Source organism: Cygnus olor, chromosome 2, assembly GCF_009769625.2.
Source record: "Cygnus olor isolate bCygOlo1 chromosome 2, bCygOlo1.pri.v2, whole genome shotgun sequence".
In the NCBI taxonomy this organism is placed as follows: domain Eukaryota; kingdom Metazoa; phylum Chordata; class Aves; order Anseriformes; family Anatidae; genus Cygnus; species Cygnus olor.
In genome coordinates, this window is record NC_049170.1 from 155682334 (window position 1) to 155702227 (window position 19894).

The window sequence follows — 19894 nt, forward strand, 5'->3', positions numbered from 1 at the left end:
TCTAGCACCAGAAAACACATCTTATTTTCCATTGATACAAGAGTCTGATATTACATTTCCAAAATCAACGATGCCAACAACCCTGATTAGACTGAGGGTTAAAGACTTCCTTGCTTAAAACCTCAGTCTGGCATTTGCATTAATTGCAGCTGGGGAAAGCTGGATCTTGGTTATCTGAATGTAAAGGCGTTGGGAGAGATTTGCATCTTCTTTGTGTGCAGTTGCCTCTTACTATCCTCTGCTAGATGTGCAGCAGTGCTAAAACCAAGTATATCCAAGACACATATTTTAATTAAAATGCCAATACTAAGTTAATCATCAGCTAAATTCAAGGACGAACCCATCCATTCCCCCCCAAAAGGCCAATGGATGCTAGAAAGACCAGCTTCTCCCTGGTATAAAGGCCAAGGAAGAGAAACATATTAAACAGAGTACACTAACACTGTGAGCAAATGTTCCATGTAGAGGAGAGAAAAACTACTTGTATTTCTAACTCATTATCTAAAAATCATTCTATTTCTTACTTACTGACTCTCCTTTTTCTCCTCTGAGTCCAGGAAGCCCTTGACTGCCACTTTCTCCCTTCAAAAAAGAAGAAAGGTTGTTGATACCACAGAGATAACCACAGGCACAGAAATAACGGACAAAATTTCCTCTTAAACCTCCCCATTGTCTTCACTTGTGAGCTGCATCATGTTGGTGTTTGCATTTCTCAATTAGGTTTTGGTTGCTTTGTGGTTTTGTTTATTTATTATTTTTTATTTGTTTTTGGAAAGCAGTGCAATGAGGGCTTGGCTGAGATCGTGGACACTTCTGTTCCCACTAGTCTCTACTGAGAAGATTTCAGCTCCTGCTGAAAGTCCAGAAGGATGGGGTGGACATCATTGCATTTATACAGACTTGAACGCCCAAGCTCTCAGATTGATTTTGCACTCTATTTTTCATATGAAAATACTGTTGGAACCCTTCAGGGTGCACTAGCAAGGTGTAGAGCTCTTTATTGTGAAGTACTTCAGAAGTCATTATTTTCTGTTAAACCTGGGAAGAACTTAGAAAGTTGGTTTGCATAAGACCTAGAGGGTGCACACCTAAGGTGTGAAAAAAATAAACCAGTAAATATTGTCAAGACTTCAGAGTCATTTTTATACTTCCAATTTCAAAAAAACATTGTTTTCATTCACATCAGATTTTCATGATCAGCAAACTCCTCCATTCCCTAGCAGAAAGATACAAAACACACAGTCATTCTCATTGCTTCCACAAATGGAAATAAAAGAAAGGCAAGGTTTAAAAAGATAGTGTAGAAAAAATAATAAAAAAAAATGTAGAAAAATAGAAAAAAAATCAAAAATGTACAAATTACGATTGGTAGGGAACCAAAACTGGAAAAACAAGTATATAGGGAAGAACAGTGATCACTCTAAACCCCGTCAAAACTTTTTCTTCACTTGTTTCTTAGGAATCACAGAACGGTTTGGGTTGGAAGAGACCTTAAGGACCATCCAGTTCCACCGCCCTGCCATGGGCAGGGACACCTCCCACCAGCCCAGGTTGCCCAAAGCCCCATCCAGCCTGGCCTTGAGCACCCCCAGGGATGGAGCATCCACAGCTTCTCTGGGCAGCCTGGGCCAGTGCCTCACCACCCTCTCTGAGTGAAGAATTTCCTCCTTATATCTAATCTATGTCTACCCTCTTCTAGTTTAAAGCCATTCCTCCTTGTCCTATCACTACACCCCCTGACAAAAAGTTCCTCCCCAGCTTTCCTGTAGCCCCCTTTAGGTACTGGAAGGCCACTCTAAGGTCTCCCCAGAGCCTTCTCTTCTCCAGGCTGAACAACCCCAACTCCCTCAGCCTGTCTTCATAGGAGAGGTGCTCCAGCCCCTTAACTATATTTGTGGCCCTCCTCTGGGCTCATTCTAACTTGTCCATGTCCTTCTTGTGCTGGGGCTCCAGAGAAAAAAAGGATAGTTTTCACCCAGGAAAAAGAATAGTTGCCAGATTAAGGAAGGAAACAGAGAGCCAAGGAAGACGTACCATTTGATAAACATCTATTAAATATAGAACTAAAGATGTTAAAAACTGCAAGTGCAGAAAAATTACCTGAAAATCATTGTCATGTACTCCACAGTCTTAAGACTGGAAGAGGGACCAGCCGAGAATGTATACATTACTTAGACCTGTTTAAAGCTATTTTTAGTGTTGCCAGTCACTCCTTTGAGTCCTCCTGCACCAGGAGCTGCTGCAGAGCAGAAGGCTCTGCCTGCCTCCTGCCTGGTTCTCACCCAGAACACATACACCAGAAACATGCTGTGCTGAGCTTTCCATCCATCATGAACAAATACAGTGTCACTGTTCCTCGTACATGCCTCAACTGTTTGTACTTCCCATTGACTTTTGCTTGTAGGGAGTTTAGGTAGTCTGTTGTAGACATGGTATCAGGCTGAAAATATCTCAGACCTGGGACGGGAATCTTCACTTGCCACAACAGCAGTAAATCCAGTGACCCCTGCACTCCCCAGGTCTTCCCACATGGACTGCATAAAATTTAATTTTTTTTAGCTCAATTCTTTTTGTCCTGATCTCTGTCCAAAAAATGTGCTTAGCTGCACCAGACACTGAAATATTTGTCAAGATCACACTTTCTTTTCCCCCGATGCAGACAGACTTTTGAAAGCATCCATATCAGTTTTGCCAAGAGGAAAAAACCTCACAGAGCAAGTAGCACACATGCAAAAAAACAGCATTATAGTCAAAGGCAGGTAAGCAACACCATTTCTACAACATGGATAGAAACCGATCCCACAGAGAAGACATTTTCCTTAAGCTCAGAGCACAGATTGATAGCAGTGCTAGAAGAGAGAAGAAGCCCGCTGACCATCAGCCCAGTGCCCCAGCCAGCCAGCCTGGCTGCCTCCAAAAAACGCAGCATGGATGGCAAGTACAAAAGAAAAATAAATTGAATTAGGATGTTGTTAGAACCTAAAACTTATCAATGAGACTCAAGTTCAAGCCAATTCTTCCAAGGCTATTTCCTGTCTTGCTCTTCCCCAACACCATCCTTTACTGTATCTCCCTCCAAAACACGTATAGTGTGTCTCCACACAGAAACCCCAGTTTGGCAGCATGGATGACTGAAGTAAAAATGTTCATCTCTAAGATTTTTTTTCTCACTTTTTCTAGTAACCACAAGCTCCTGTTTTGCCCTGGGTTTTGAAAGACAAATTAAAGAAGAACAGAAACTCGTTATCCTCCCATACTGGGTATATGCTTGGAATATTACCCCAGTCAGATAGCACCATAGGAAAAGCCTGTCCAAACATCCCCCACCAAAAGAAGAAATATACTGTGGGAGCTCAGGATAATGGAGCCTGAATGCTAATCTCTTTGCCTTCAACCCAGATAGATGACTGCCACAATCACTTTCCTAAACAGACCCTCAAACTGACTTGAAAAAAAAAAAAAAGAAAGAAAGAAACAAAGAAAGAAAGAAAAAGGTAGCCATTATTTCTACTTTGGACAAGGAGTGAATAAGCCACCAGCTACCGCTAGTCCAGGGTAAACAAACAAACAAATAAATCCAAGACAAAACAACAATAACAACTACCTTAGCTTAGACACAGTGTTACAGTCCTCTTCCTTTTATCAACCTCTCCAAAGATCTCCTTTTGGGGCAAAGGGGTGATTTTGGTTTCTAACATTGACCTCCACTGCTATTGGTACCCCCTGGTGGGACTCATTTCTCAGGTGACTCACACCAGCTGCATGTTGTTTTTCTGAAGCAGCTAGATCAGCTGCTTTCCTGGCTACTTACATGGCCATAAAGTCCCTTGTGGGGTATTTCTCAGTACCAGCCTGTAAAATACTTCTGGATAATGCCCAAGTGCCAACAGTCCAACTTAAATATCCCTTGGGCTCCAGTTATTTAGGATTAGATTTCAGCCTTGCAACTCACCCCCAATAAAGAGATGCTCAATTATGTTGATGTCTATAGAGAAAATCATGACTTCTGACTCAGAGTCCTGACATCAGTGTTTCTACCTTTTTCTGATAATTTCTTTCCTTCTTAATTAGTTTACTCCCACCTCTCCATTTAGTCAATTAATGCTTAGTCTTTTCTTATGCTGTACTTGCTTGCTAGCATGTTTTAATCAAACCTAAGAGTATAGTGGATATGGATATAATTTTATTTTTTTTTAGCATTTCTTGAAGCCACAGCTAGTGGATTTATGTAACAAATAGAGATCTTCAGTATTCATTACCTTAAAAAAGCTTTACAGCCACCCTCATTACACAACAACACAGCTTTAAAACACAACCCTTGCCCCTTAAAAATGAGGAGACAAGCTGAATGATCATGACCATATTTTGGCCACTTCTACCACATAATGCAGAAGCCAGTCATTTGTGTGGGGCCTTGGCCCACCTCATGGTAATACTGGGGAGCTGCAAATAGCACCCGCTTTCTTCCCCATTGCCAGCATTTCAGTTGGGGTGGCTCAGTAATATACAAATAGAAAGGAGGGGAGAGAAATTTGTCCCTGCACAGAGAGCAGGGACTGGGACAAAGCTGATCTTCAGCAAGCTGGTCTTTGGCTGGCCTAGGCAAGAACTGTTGTCAAGGGCTTTATATATTATTTAATCTTTGCTAGTCAGGAATCAAATCTATGGCTTGCTGTATTTAGCAGATAAAGAAGCTAAGTTGTCTGCCTCAAATCATCAGTTGTTTATACCAGACTGCTGTCAGAGCCATTTAAGTGGCATCGTCCCCAGCTCTCAGAGCCTGTGACATGGTCCTACCTTAGTAGCATGCGAGTCATGGAGCACTACATCCAACAAAAACTCACACATCTCCAGAGCCATCGAGTCACCCACCTGCAGGGGTGGGACAGCCATTTGGGGATCTGTTAAAAAAAGCCTCCTGCTTTGTTGCTTGGACATAGCCTGTTATGTAAACAACTAATAACCCCTACGCTGCGCCGTGCTGCACAGTACAGACATCCTCGCCAGTGCGCAGACCTTGTCAAAGCACTGAAAGACAACAGGATGCTGCTGCAGGGCATTTTTATTATAACCCTCATTGCCCTCCTGCAACCTCCTCACAAGAGTCATGGCTCTGCCATTCTTCAAAACAGCCCTTTATTATTTAGGCTGTCACAGATTAAAATAGAAAGTTGCTATTTATATTCCCATAAGGAAATATTTTCTGCAGTTTCAGTCAGGCACATCAGAACACTAATGCACCCGTGCTCTTTATTGCCAGCAGAAAACATACCCCCAAACACAGACCCTCTTTACTCAAGGTTTCTCTCTGCAGGCAGAAGAGCAAAGCTTGCCCCAAAAAACAAACTAACAAAAAACAAAACAAAACAACAAAAAACACCACAACAAAAACAGTGCTGAGGATATCTGACCTTCCAAAACCCTGAGATTTCTCCTCTCCCCTTTCACAATGTTTCAGGACAACTAGACACCTTTTGCTGGGATGCGGTGAGTTTATTCACCAGTTTTAAATTCAGTGACTGAATTTGCAGAAGTTATTCAGGTGGAAACATTTTTGAATACAGATTCTTCTCCAAAGGCTTTTTAATCACACAGATGGTGAAACTGGGAACCACCAGCACCACCAACTTGCGCCTCTAAAGCAACGTGAATCTTTGTTTTCTTCCAGTACAAGTGCTCTCCTCTAAGTCTGTTGTTTCACAGCTCGAACTAGAGCCAAACAAGAAGGAGAATGCCTGCATGTTGAATGTACACAACACACACACATCAAAGAAGCTTGCAGAACATGCAGGATAATATAGAGGTTGCACTGTGAAACTTAAAGCAGCCATCACAACCATTCTCCTACCCTGTTATCTAGGAAGAAGAGTACTAGGGAAAGTGGCCTGTATTTAACATCAGCTCATGACTCAAACGCGCTCGTTAATAACAGATTGTGGCTAATCCCTTGCCCCAGTCTCAGGAGATATTGTAAAGAGCGACTGGGAGGCTGCTACCTAACCTGCAGCTATCTAGTGCTGCTGAGCAAGGCTCAGCACAGAAGGGTTTCCAGGTGACTCATCATGAAAGCTGTGCATGACCCAGCGAATAACAGGAGTTTGAAAAAACACCAGTTTAGAACCTATATGAAAAGATTTTGGAACACATTTATTCTCAAGTGGCAACAGAGGCTCAAATGCAAGCCTAGAGCAAAGATACGAGTCAGGCAGAGTCCCCAGCACTCCAAGGTCATTGAAAAGTATCTGAACTAAGTGATATGTCAAATCGATACTTATTTCTCAACATCTTCAACTCCTCTATTTACTCTGAAACTGCCTTTTTTTGTTGTTGGTTTTATCAGACATGAACTAGCACATCTTACTGACCTTTTGGCCTTTAGGACCTTCAGGGCCTATTGGGCCTCTCTCCCCCTAAAGAAAAAAACATGATTAGTCAGATGGATCTTGTCATTATATAACATAGAAGGGACCCAATCCCACAGTTACTGAGGACAACAGAAAGGTTTTCTGGTTTTAGTGGACAGCAGGCTGAAAGTGACATGTCCTCACGAGCATTGACAGTGAAGTTGGCTGCTCAGAAGCCCCAGTCACAGCCAATAGAAGCAATTACATGATTTTTAAAAGGTATGAGATCTTTCTTAGGGTGGCTATATTTACGTCCAGAATTTCTTCCTGCTCAGCTGAAGAAAGATGTACACGTCTGGGGTGGATAAAAATAACCACTTTGTTTTCCAAAGTTGCTTTCAAGACTATCAGCACGATCAAAACTGAATTAAATAAAGATGAAACACCTGGGAAGATTGCCATTACCTCTACAGACATCCCACCATCTGGTTTTTTCTATGAAGTGCTTACCACCACTAGGTCTCCAAGCACTTCACAAACACGGTATTTCTTAAAACTCACTTTCATGGTATCATTATTTCCAAACCCATCCAACATACCAGAAAGAAAACACACTCTACACTCACCTTTTCTCCGGCAGAACAGGAGCAATTGACGGTCTTGAGATGGGCAACTTGCTCGCTGCCAACAGTGGGCTTCACTTCCACAGGAGGTGCTTCTGTCAGGACTGTGACCTGGCACTACATCCAAACACTCAAGGTCATGATGAAGACTTTGATGCTAGAAAACTTTCTCTTCCACCCACTTTAGAGAAACCACATAGGCATTACTGCACAGCTAAATATGTTAGGAATGAAATCCCACAAAAGCCATTCATTCGAGCAATGGGAGAAAATGTGGCAAAATGAACAATGAATCTCTTTAACCAGGATCGAGGGGAGAAGAGTGAAAGGGGAGTGGAAGTGACTACTGAGAGCTGGGCACAGGAAACTAAGCAGCAACTGGCACTGTGTTAGCTCTTCCCAAATAAAACCAGTGGGATTCATGCTGAATATTTCATGCTGAATTTCTGTTGTTCCATCATCACTTCAGGGTTTTGCTTCCCATGACAGTTTGACAGGGAAAAAGTGACTTGGAAACTTTAAATTCCTCATACTCATCCCTTTACAGTTCTCTTCTGGCACTGCTACTTTAACAATTATATAGCTAGGTTTGATTCACCATCACTATAAAAATGATAAACCCACACTGTCATATATTTCCTGGTTTGTGTAATAGATTTCAATGAAGAGTGTTCATGTGAAAATGAATTAATGACAAAAAGAAGCTTACTGGTCCAGAGGGAATGTCACAGCAGGTCTCCAGCTCAGCATGCCGAGAATCACAGTAAATAACCATCCGCTGAAGATCAAACTGGAAGACAAAGTGAGGCAATAGTCTCAGAGACAGTGAATTATTAAAGACCACATGTCCTTTTGTTTGGATACACACAGTGCAGATGAATGCAAATAAAAACCAGATGGGGCTAAATTCATGGTGATTCTGTGACTCCCGTAGTCAATCTCTCTCTCTCTCAATAACAGACCAATATCTCAGCATTCTTCAAGAGTGCTGTGTTAATGAGCCCCTGAATACGCCTATTAAGACTGTGATGCTGGTTTTAATACAATAAGGAGCTCTGCTAATCTCTGTGCCCTGGCCAAATTCCTGTCTGGGAAGACATATTTTGCCCACCTATATTCTTCCTAGAATTTCATCTAGACATAAGGTTTGTTTTTCTCCTGTTGCGCCTTGCATCTTCTGACCATTTACCCCTGTGTGAGAAATGCTATTAGCACACTTAATATGCACATCCCATCCTTGTTGTGCAGCTAAGAAAGATTACCTACGTCTCAAACCACCCATCATGCATAAGTTATACCAGGTTAATGCAGCAACCAGACCAATGTGCAGGTTTCAACTTAAGTTCAATTGGAGCAAGAGCCATTTAATATCAGCTTTATTTTCCAAGGAATAGAGACTATGTTGTGACTCTACCTAGTTAACAAGATTTCTTTTTTTTTTTCCCCATCCCTTGCTGTCACAGGTGGAAACCTTCATAAGGCCAGACTGGACAGAAAAATATCTTTATGTGTGTAGCTCAGTACTCATTTCAATCGTATTTATGGATGATTTTGTCTCTGATCCTAACTCTTGTGTATCCTGGGACTAGACAGAAAGATAAATGCATTTCTCATTTTTAATCCCTTTTACATAGATATTGACAATCTCGCATAAAAAGGCCACAAGTCTTACACATGATGAAATGCCAATCTGTTTCAACTATGCAACACAGATAATATTTCAGTGATGCTGCTTCTGGAAAAGGGTCATTGACAACATAAACACCCCAAAATACAATCACATGCTGCAAGCCCAACACTGAAAGTTACACCAGTTCTAATTGGTACGCGCAGTACTTACATCAATGGGGACGCTATCGTACAAGCGTTTGCCAATCACAGTCTTTCCCTGAATGTCGATATTTTCCCTGTCCTCAATAGGCAGCATCTGCACCAGCTTGCAGTCTATGTAAAGCGAGACAGCCGTTGACTGAATGCTGAGGGCAATCTTGTGCCAGCTGCGGTCAAAGAGATCACTGACTTGTGCGCTGCGGAAGACCACTCTCACGGCATCTTTGGTGAGCCCAACGGCATTGTACTCCACCGCTTTGTTCTCTCCGTCCAGACGGATTGAGACCTGAAAACAGACAGAGGTGATTTTGCTAAGTAGGTGTACAGCCTCCTCCTTCCTCCTGCCTACTTTCCATTCCAACTGACACCCCAAAGGCAGGGATGTGGTTAGAAGCTGATGCAAAGAGCAGAGGATGTTCTTTTGGATGAGATATGAAGTTGGATAGGGAGCCTTGGATGTGATATGAAGTTGGTTAGGGAGCCTATACCTGTTCTAGTAAACAGACAGGGCAGGGCACAGGCTTGAGCACAAACCCTTGATTATCCAAAGCCTTTCCTCGTGAGCACGCTCCCTGGTATGGTTTCATCCCATGTCACCATGATGCCTCCCAGGCAGTGCTTGGGCATGGTTGGGTGCTAGCACATGTCAGAGACATCTCCCCAAAGGTATGTAGACAAAGCTGAGCCTGTTTTGGATCCCTTTAGCCTGTGCAATCCTCCACTACTTCCCAGCAGGCTCTGTGCTCTTTAGTCCCCCTCACATGTCCTCAACCATCCCATAGGGCATGGACAAATCCCTCATTTCCTGATATGCAAACAGTCTGCTCCGCTGTAGCACTACCCATTATTCCAGACATTTTGAACCAAAACACACAATAATGATTATGCCTTAGGCTCCAAGGAGACCTAGAACCATGTTATTACACAGTGTGGACACAGACAAGCTGTGTAACTTAAAGTCAGTACTGAAGATTGGTTCCTGGCCTAAATCATTTAATTAGAAATGAAAGAGACAATGCCTAGTGATGCAGGAAAGCTAGAAGTTTAAGAATAAATGGCCTCAACTGTCTTCCTTTCAGAGTAAAATAATCAAGTGTAACGCATAAAAAATGAAGTCCTAAGTGACCACTCTTAGACAAAGCAGTTTCAAATGAGTGAAAACGAAAGTCCATTTCAATCCTGTATTAAATCACGCCACTCCATTTGATCACTGCAGAATCAATATCTTAACATTGACTCCCTCCATCTTTCTTCCTTTACATGTCTCTGCCTTTCTCTCCCCACAAGCCATTCCTAACAACATCGTGCTACACATACCCCATGTTGCAAGCTATGGAGTGAGTAAACATAGGCTTTTGAAGACGTTATACCCTTAGCTCATTTACAAATTGATTTCCTCTTTTATCAAAGACAGACAGTTACTGGCAAGCAGCAGGGAATGGAGCAGAGCTCAGAGCCTGGAGAAGCAGTGGTGCATCTATGAGCTGCAAAGCTGGAAAGAGTTTGGCCACATTGGCACCAAGCTGTGTCTGATGGAAGCAACGCAGGGTAGGCTGCCTCCAAACCTGACACAACATCTCCATGCAGCTGGGCACTGTGCTGGCTGGAAATGCCGTCTCAGATCAGTGCTGGCTTAGAAGTGTCAGCAATCTGTAAGCTAACCAGGTCCACAAACACATAGTGGCCAAAGTTCAAGAGAATGTGCATGAAACAAGGCTCATGAGGCTCTAAAACACTTTTGGCAACACAATTGAAGGCGCTTTTGAAAATATTACCGAGAGTCTTGAGGGTTTTTTTCTCTCCACATCTAAGCAGCTCAAGTTTTCAGCTGTCTCCAACAAAACATAAAACCTTGAAAAATATACAACCCAACCAAACCACCTCCTACTGAAGCACACTGAAATCTCTAAGCTTAGTATAATGCTAAGAATGCTAGATAGGAACAGACAGCCCTTTATTCCAACTTTAGGGCCTCATACCTGTGGTATGCCGTACTTGTCAATAATCTGCCAAATATACCAGTCTTCTTTTCTAGAAGCCTTCCGGAATTTGAAGGTAGTTACAAAGGCATATTCATCAGGCAGACCTTGTGGAAATACATCCCTGGCATGGGGAGGGAAAAAGAGAGCAATGTATTAGGCTTAGCAGTGTAGAGCAGAATTTCTAGAACTGCATGTCCCAGCAATGCTTCCCAAAAGTATCATGTCGTTCCCACAAAATCTGCTGTATTTGGCAGCTTAAAAAAGATGAACATGAGCTCGTGTCCTCCAGGTGGTTCTGTCCTTGAGGAGCCCTTCTCTATTCCAACAACAAAGCTCTCAATTTAAATAAGGAACAGTGAAAAGCTTCAGTCTCGGATCCATCATGTCAAGGCAATTGATTTTCACCTGCTGATTCAGTTCATGCATTCAGCAAATCGTCCTGTTCTTCTCTAGATGCACTGGAGACCTCTGAAATCTGACAGTGGGCAGGCACGCCTGAAATCCTCTATAAATGTACCAAATTATAGTAACAAATACTGTGATATTTCCCCAAAAATAGGCACTACACCTCATGCCTGCCCAAGGATATTTTCCTTGGCTGGTGGCCTGGGAGAACAGAACCTTCTCAAACCACACTTTACAAATACCTTAGGCAGAAATTTGCTCATTGCAACACCATGGTCCATGCATAAGTCTGAATTAACCAAAACCACCGGTACTGTTTGAATCAGCCCCAACATAAGAACATACCAGAAATGAGCTGGACAGAAGGGATAATTAACCCAAAATCACAATTTTTTTCTCACTAGGCATAAATGGACATCTAGGAATGAGAATGAACAGAACAAACGTACTCTCCCTCTCTCCAGCTCTTTATGATTTCTCTTTATGCCCTCTTTATAATGGTGCAACACAATGAACCAATTATTTTTCTATTTTTTTATTGCATTCATGATTTTGCAAACTTTGCTTATATTGCCTCTAAGCTATCTCTTTTCCCAGTTGAATAGTCCCAGCTAACTTCATTGTTCCTAATGCCCAAGACAGCCTGCTCCTCTGATTACTCCTAAATAGGCGCTTCCTAAATATCATGTCTTTGCTTCCGGACATCTGAGCAGTCAGGCATAAGCACCCATTAGAAAAAGAAAAAAAAAAAAAAAAAAAAAAAAAGACAACAGCAGCAGTTAATAAAGAGCAAAACACTGAAGAGAGTTACTCTTAAGGAATACTCAACACAGTCCATCGCTATGCAGAAACTGGCACAGTTAACCCAACGGCATACAAAGCTAGAAGCTGTTACTGGAGTTTAAGGCAAAAATCTCATCTTCAGAATTTCCAGAATGCTTTGTTTTACATTTACAGCAAAGGTTGAAGGCCAAAATATTCAATCATCTTTCAGTCTGTGCTTTGAATTTCCTGTATTTTTAACCAAGTTAAAATTTCAGAACAAGTATTACTGTGATTTTTTCCACTACTGTAGTTTTTGCTATATAAAAAGCCCATGGAGACTATGCATCATTATCAGCTGGTCTTCCCACTGCAGGCACAGGCACTTTCTGGAGTCTTCCAGCACGAGAGAAAACTAAACCAGCTCCTTCCCTTTGGAGAGCAGACAAGGCTGTCTTATTTCTCAGTAATAGGTATTCATGAACCATCCCTCCCTGGTCATGGATCCACCTCATGCCAGCATCCATCTCCCCCCTGGTGCACGAAATAGCCAGACATTCCCTCCCTTCACGATGAAACAAGAAGCCTGTCAGTTGTCACATGGCAGAGCTGCCATGGAGAATAAAACTGGTATGACTGGGGCACTGAAAACCACCAACAAAAACTAGGGGATATTTGGCAAGAGGGAGCCAAGTTGGTGACATCAGCCCTTCCAAGAGGGCACCCAGCCAGGTCTCTTGAACTGTTGACATGCCCTGGTGCAAATTTCCTGTCAAATGGCTTTGGACACTCATTGTCTCCATGTTTGTCAGAGAAGAAGAAGCTTTTCTTGGCTTTTAACATCATCGACAGATCAAGAAACTTCAGCAAGGTGGCAGGTTGACAGTTGAAAAAGCATTTCTTATAGCTCCATCCTCTTGAACATTTCTACATGAGAGTGCTGTTTGTATGGGGATTTCCCTGTGGCTCAGCTCCTAAAGCTCTGCTGTTTCAGAATAGATGCCCAGTGCATTTATCTTCACTCACTCCTCACCACCTACCTTCACCATCACAGCCAGGTTTAGTTGGCTGCCTCCCCACCCATCTTTTTAGGATTCTGATTTGCCTTTTGGGCACAAGAGAGCCCTACTGACTTACTCTTCTAGCTAAACCCCACCACCAACTCTAACCTCCCACAGAATGAAAGCAAAGCAGAGACATGGTCCCTCAGTTAATCCCCAAGTAGCACAAGGTGGCAGTTACAGGTCTGGGGGTGCTTAGCTGTCCTGGTCCATAACACGTTTGCTGTCATCACATCAACAGCAGCTTGACTCTTGCTTTCCATGCTGCCTGTCCTTGCTGATTTTGCAACTCCACGTATACAGGCGTGCTTCATTCCTAGTGCAAATTAAAGGCAGTGTCTTTAACTGTGGCTTCACTGCTTTGCTGAGCAGGTAGGTCTACGAACATGTGGTTGAAGTTAATCCCTTGTGATGATAACGTGTTGGGCCTGACAGCCTACAACCAAATCTGCAAGAGCTGATTGCTGGTCTCCGAGCTCAGAATGTCTCTCTGGATACTTCTGATCTGGAAACAGGAATAACACCATGCAAGCTTAAATTCAGAAAAAAAAAAAAAAAAGTTTTTCAGATGCTTAATGCCCACAGAAATAACTGAGAATTAGGTACCTAAATATCCTTGTGAGTCTGGCCACACCACGTCACACAGAGGCTGACAAATGATCCATTGGGTTGACTTACACTGATAGAAAGCTATAATGACCTGTCAACCTCAACTGATTTTTTAAGGTGCTGAAGAACTGACTGCAAGTACCAGACACAAAAAGGCTCCCTGCCAAAAGCAAACCTAAAAACGCTCTCATTGCTCTGAAGATATGATAAAAGCTGTTTCTGAAGTCCTTGGTCCTTGCATCTTTTACAGAGATGCATTACTGCATAAATAACAGCACCTCTTTTTATGAGCTTTCATTTCTTTCCTCACTGAAAAGTGATCTCCAACTAGAAGCCCAGCTTTACTCAGGAATCCAAGGGCAGGAATTGCTGTCCCCAGGTATGTTTTACTTCCTTCTTTCACTCAAGGCTGAATTGAACTGATGATCCATATTATGGAGCTTTGCTGGATGGCTGGTACCTACAGGGAGCTCTCTGTCGGCTCCTTGGTCTATAACTCTGACAACAGGACGGATTGCACAAGAGCTCATTATAAAACTCCAAGACACGGGAATCCTCCGGTGCTGCAGGTTGGTCTAAGAGTTAATTAACCCATCTCCAAGGTCAGGTGAATCACAACTTCTACAAAGAAGAGATGATAATGACCAGGCAGGAGACTCTCTTAGCCATTTTCCGTTTACTCAATATATCCTCCTTCTTACATGCTTTTGTTTAGCATACGAGCCTACATCTGTAACAATCAGAGTGATATCCTACATCTATAATAATAATACAATGGAGGAAAATAAGATTATTGGTTCTCATATCAGACATTGAATGTAATGGTTATTAATAAGGTGTTTGCATTTGGTGAGGAAGGGACATAATTAATGTACGTGCAAAATTTGACCATTTTCACCTCGACTAAAAGCCACTAACCACTAAGTAGGAAGAGGAGGAGGAGAATCAGAAGAAGAAGAATCAGAAAAAGAGGGGGAGGAAGGGAAGGGAAGGGAAGGGAAGGGAAGGGAAGGGAAGGGAAGGGAAGGGAAGGGAAGGGAAGGGAAGGGAAGGGAAGGGAAGGGAAGGGAAGGGAAGGGAAGGGAAGGGAAGGGAAGGGAAGGGAAGGGAAGGGAAGGGAAGGGAGGGAAGGGAAGGGAAGGGAAGGGAAGGGAAGGGAAGGGAAGGGAAGGGAAGGGAAGGGAAGGGACGGGACGGGACGGGACGGGACGGGACGGGACGGGAAGGGAAGGGAAGGGAAGGGAAGGGAAGGGAAGGGAAGGGAAGGGAAGGGAAGGGAAGGGAAGGGAAGGGAAGGGAAGGGAAGGGAAGGGAAGGGAAGGGAAGGGAAGGGAAGGGAAGGGGCAGCTTCAGCAGGCTGTTCCAGACAGGACAACCAGCCAAGCATCAGGAAGTTCTGTGAGGTGGCAGCTGGGATAAGGACCAAGCCAGGCTAGAGCCAGATCAGGCAAAAGGAGATTGAGGGATGTACATTGCAAAAGGAAGCCTTTGGAGTTAGGACCAGAAGAAATAAACGGAGGACAGAACGGGATAGTGAGCCAAAATCTTGTCATTAGCCAAGACAACAGTGAAGAGAAACATGTCTGAATAAACCAAACCCAAAATCTGGGGCACAGAAGATCCACTGAGGAGCCATGAGCAAACAGCAGGAGAGCCCCAGCTACCTGAGCCGTGGGGAGAAGCACTAGCACTAGACTAGTCCTCAGCCAGCTAGAGAGACCTGCAGCGACCAGGACATCAGTTGCATCCTGTCTGTTGCATTTGATCACTTGCAGGGTGCCTCACTACGAACGGGAAGAAAGTTCATGGGTGTCGGCTCCAGATCGGAAGATGAATAGGCACATTTCCCATGCAACTAAGCTGGCACTTTTTAAAAGTACTAGTGCTTATATAAAATGATACAAATCCTTTAAGCAGATAATAAAGTGAATTAAATATATTACTCAGTTAACGATTTTGCATCTAATTATGAGATGTAGCTATCAGTTGCTAAATGTTGCTTGAGGTTATCTGCAAGACAGGACAGATGTTTTTGTTTTGTTTATTATTCCAGTTATCGGTTTTGTTCAGCCTTATGAGATTTCATTTTCTGTGAGCAATGACCCTATATACACCATCTCCGAATCCTGACATCCAACAAGTAAAATGAACCAAATATGCAGACACCTTCCGCAGTGACATATCCATTTGGTTTCATTCCCAAACCACAGGAGTATGGAAGTTAAAATGCAAAATGCTGAAAACAGAAAAAAAAACCTTCTTTAGTTCTATGTTTCTGTTAATCATTTAAAAGGAAGCTTAGTCATTTCAATTTACTAATTTAGGATACTTTACTTCTACTTGTCAAAATATACAATTGGCAAAAAGACTGGGCAAAAAATATCTTATTTTAAAAACAACATGAACAAATAAATGGATGCAATCTGAGCAGATGGAAAGTCATCATAGCTGGTTGGTCTGGCTTTGCTTCCTCAGTCTTTCTGGGAGAACAACAGCAAAAACAAGAACAAAGTGCTTCAGCTCTTAATTTCTAAAAGCAGTGCAAATGGACAGCTCTCTATAATCCATGGTAACTTGTTCCAGAGGCTAAATGCATTCATTAAAAGTGTGCATTTCTTCCAAGCTGTTTGTTGATGATGTTAACAGGTAGGCGCTGACTTTCAGTCTACCGCTATCCACTGCACCAAAGACCCTCTACTAATCTTTCATTCCCCAAAGGTGCTTACAAGTGGTGATCACCCCAGTTGTTAACTTCTTAATTTTACCCAACTGTATTGTGCTTGAGCTTCTCACTATTAGACTTGCTTCCTGATTCTTTAACCTCCCATTCACTTCATTCTTTTCTATTGAATTATGGACACATAGACTGGACAAAGCAGGGATGACAGAGTTCCTTGTAACAGAGATACTTTGCTCATACAAGTTCCTGCTTATACACCCGAGGATTGCATTAGTCCTGTTTCCCAGAGCTCCAATTCAGTAGATCATCACTCTCAGAATTTCTTAAGCAGAAGCTTCACTTCCCTACTTCGAGGGCTACTTTCTACATAGTCCTGATGATAACTCTCTCCAGTGATAGAGTACATTACTGTTTGTTATTATTGTTATTACAAGCCACAGCAAGCAAGGATTTTACCCACAAGCTGCTGTAAGACAAAACAAACAAATAAAACAAAACAAAAAACAACAACAACAACAACAAAAAGGTTTATTCCCTTCCCTGCACACACCAGTTATGTATATACTACTTGTAAAGACGAAGGTGCCTTAGTTTGTTGGCCTTCTTCCAGATGATGAATTTACGTACCCTGAGACTTGAAATCATTCAGGGGCATTAGTGCAAACAGCCTTCTGTTCAATATACCATATTTGGACTTTTTTTTTAAGACTTTTTACGTTATGTTTATATAGAGAAAGAAGGAGAGGAGAGAAGAGCAAATCAATCCAGGTGGGCTACTGGATGAGAAAATATCGTGAAATCAAGCAAATGCAAGTCACAGGACAATCTCAAAGATGCAGTAAGCTAAGTAAAAGAGCCAAAACTGAAAACAAACAAACAAATAAACGATAACAGAAAAAAAAGAACGACAACAACAAAAAAAACAGCCTTCATCCATAAGAAGGAAAAGAATTACCATCGATTTTTTAAGCTGAAGTTCAAACCAGCAGAGTGAAATTTACTGCAAAGATGTTAATGATGACAATTCAATCTATGGCTTGTGGTTACTCAGTGAAATTATGCACTCACTCTTTTCAAGGCTAATGCTAGCAGGACTCAAATGACAACCCAAAGAGAAAACAGTCTGATAGCCTACGACACAGCTGGCAGCCTCAGGTTATAAAAGGCTCCAGGGACCAAACTGATGGTGACACAGGATTAAAAATTGCTCATTCTTTTGCAAGGCCAAAAACCTTATTAGCTAACTAATAACAACATCTACTACAAACTGGTCTCTTTCAATTAACAAATATATATTAATGTAATCTGAAATGCAGCTTTCACCAGAAAACCCGCTTGAACTCAGAGAATCACCATCATTACAGAATTCACAGTGAGGGGAGTTACTTTGGTAATTTTTAGGAGAAAAATGTTAGAAGATACACTACTGTGCCACAAGTGACATTCAGATTACGAAGTGTATTATTTGCTAATATTTCTAAAAATATCTGAAGTACTACGGTGCAAATGAGCCTGTAGTCAGTTTTACATTGTCTCTATAGAATTTAATGAAAAAATACTCAGCATCTTCTAAAAGCCAAAAAGGGACTGTAAATGTATTCAAGGTTGCCTGAACTGCAGTTCCTTATGGTCAGAACAATTCCACAACTGTTAGACATTGTATTAGTCTGTCATTATCTTCACTTTGGAATTAATTTTCACCTTACATATGTGGCAAAAAGACAGAGGAGCAAAAGACAGCAGGAGTTTCTTCCAATTACATAGAGTTAGTTCACAGAGCTTGTCAGATGCCAGAAACTACTGGACTGCTCCAAGATCTATTTTCTTAAAACTTGAGAAATCTTAAATCTTTACTTTTTACCTAAGAAAACTTAAATCTTTACTTTTCCTACCTAAGACGCTTTTGTCAAAATGAGCTCCTTGCCTCCTTGCTGCCCTCACACCAGCCCGGCCTTTCTGAAGAGCTGGTGTCCAGCCATGGTGGGAGAGCCATCCCACCTCATCTCTGCGATCCCAAGGAGATCAAAGCCCTGCTCATGCTGCGTGGGTGGCAGCTCTCTACTCTGTGAGGATTCAGATCAGGAGCTGCACCTCCATTTGTGCCCAGGACATAGAAGATGCAAGAACCTCTCGAAGACAGATGCCCAGACTGTGACCCACATCTCCCATCTGCCCATGATGCCAACAGGAGAAGAAGCTCAGACCTCTGTGGGGACAAGCCTCACATCACCAGCTGCATCCATGAGGTAGAAAGCATGAGCCTGTGCCCTTTGCAGAAAAAGAAAACCAGGTCACAACCTGCACCTCCAGTTCAAGATGGTTGGACTTGACAGTCTTGAATGTCTCTTCCAACCTAGATGATTCTGTGATTCTATATCTCAATGGGAGAGCTACCAAATATTCCTTTTGGAGTCCATTTACTAGGCCCTACATTATTTTGTGACTTTCTTAATACTGCTCCTCACAGCTGTTGAGATAAACTGAGACCAGCTCATTCTCTACCAGGATGGAGCCTCGAGTTGGTACAGAGGATCCCAAGCACCTTTTATAAATTCTGTGCCAGCAGGACTGAAAGAGCTGATCAAAGCAGCAGAATACCTGTGGGTACCAGACACTTCACAATAAACCTAGAGGAACCAAACAACAAAAATCAGAGTCTCAGACGAAAATAAAGTGAAGGACCGGGGTACTCACTCAGTTTTCTGAACAACAGGAAAACTTCCAAGTCGTACATAAGAGCTTTGAATTCCATTTTCTTTCATTCCAAAGATCTGTTTCACGCTGAACGAATCCATCAGGTCAAATCCTGTCCATATCAGAAGTACAAATACAACGCATTGATCAGGCTGCTATATACACAAAGGAGAGCAGTGGGGAATGTCTATAACCATACTTAGGTTATCTTAGCCCACAGATGTAGCACTTCAGAGATTAACCTCGTTGCTGGGAAAAGCCAGAACAAAATTCTCACGTGGCCTAATCTGCTTAGCCCAAAATCTCAAAACCAAGCTCAGAGTCAAAATGTAACAAGTCTTGGAGAAATTACAATAAAGTTCTCCAGAAATCAACTATCTCCATCAATCAGTTATTGTTTGCATTGCCACAGCACCTTGAAAATACTATATAATTCATTAATCCCTATAAAGTCTAAAATAAGGTTGAAAAATGCACATGTGCAGACTGAAATACTTACTGAAAACTGCTAGTCCAAGACACTTGTCTGCATACACTTTTCTTATAATTTTAATACAACCTAGTACAATTGATTCATCATTATTATGAGCGGTTAAACTGGGCTGCAGACACTTGTGTCAAGCTTCTGACTTTGTTCTGACAAGGCTTATTAGCTCAAGTAGAAGTCGTTTATGTGGGTCTATGCATATCCAGCACTGATGTTGTCCTACCCACAAAGAGTCCGTGCTTTTGTGACACAAAGTCCCAGGTACTAAACCCTGCCAGGGACAGAGGGAGTACAACTGTGCCTTATTCCTGAATGCATCTAGATCCTGGAGCTGCAATGCTGTGTGGATTCAACTGTCCTGAATTTACCTCCAAACTATCTCCATAGGACGCACATCTAAACTAACAGCTACTCCCA

General features: G+C 42.3%; 1 protein-coding gene across 1 annotated transcript in view; it reads right to left on the minus strand.

The window, feature by feature from the left end:
• Nucleotides 1–19894, minus strand: part of COL22A1 (collagen type XXII alpha 1 chain) — a 218174-nt gene that overhangs the window by 123199 nt on the left and 75081 nt on the right. The window contains exons 6-12 of the mRNA XM_040547335.1: nucleotides 18991–19102; nucleotides 10777–10900; nucleotides 8808–9083; nucleotides 7677–7757; nucleotides 6971–7084; nucleotides 6366–6410; nucleotides 529–582 (exon numbers count right to left, since the gene is read on the minus strand). Of these exons, the coding sequence (XP_040403269.1) occupies nucleotides 529–582; nucleotides 6366–6410; nucleotides 6971–7084; nucleotides 7677–7757; nucleotides 8808–9083; nucleotides 10777–10900; nucleotides 18991–19102 (806 nt within the window). The remainder of the gene's footprint in view (nucleotides 1–528; nucleotides 583–6365; nucleotides 6411–6970; nucleotides 7085–7676; nucleotides 7758–8807; nucleotides 9084–10776; nucleotides 10901–18990; nucleotides 19103–19894) is intronic.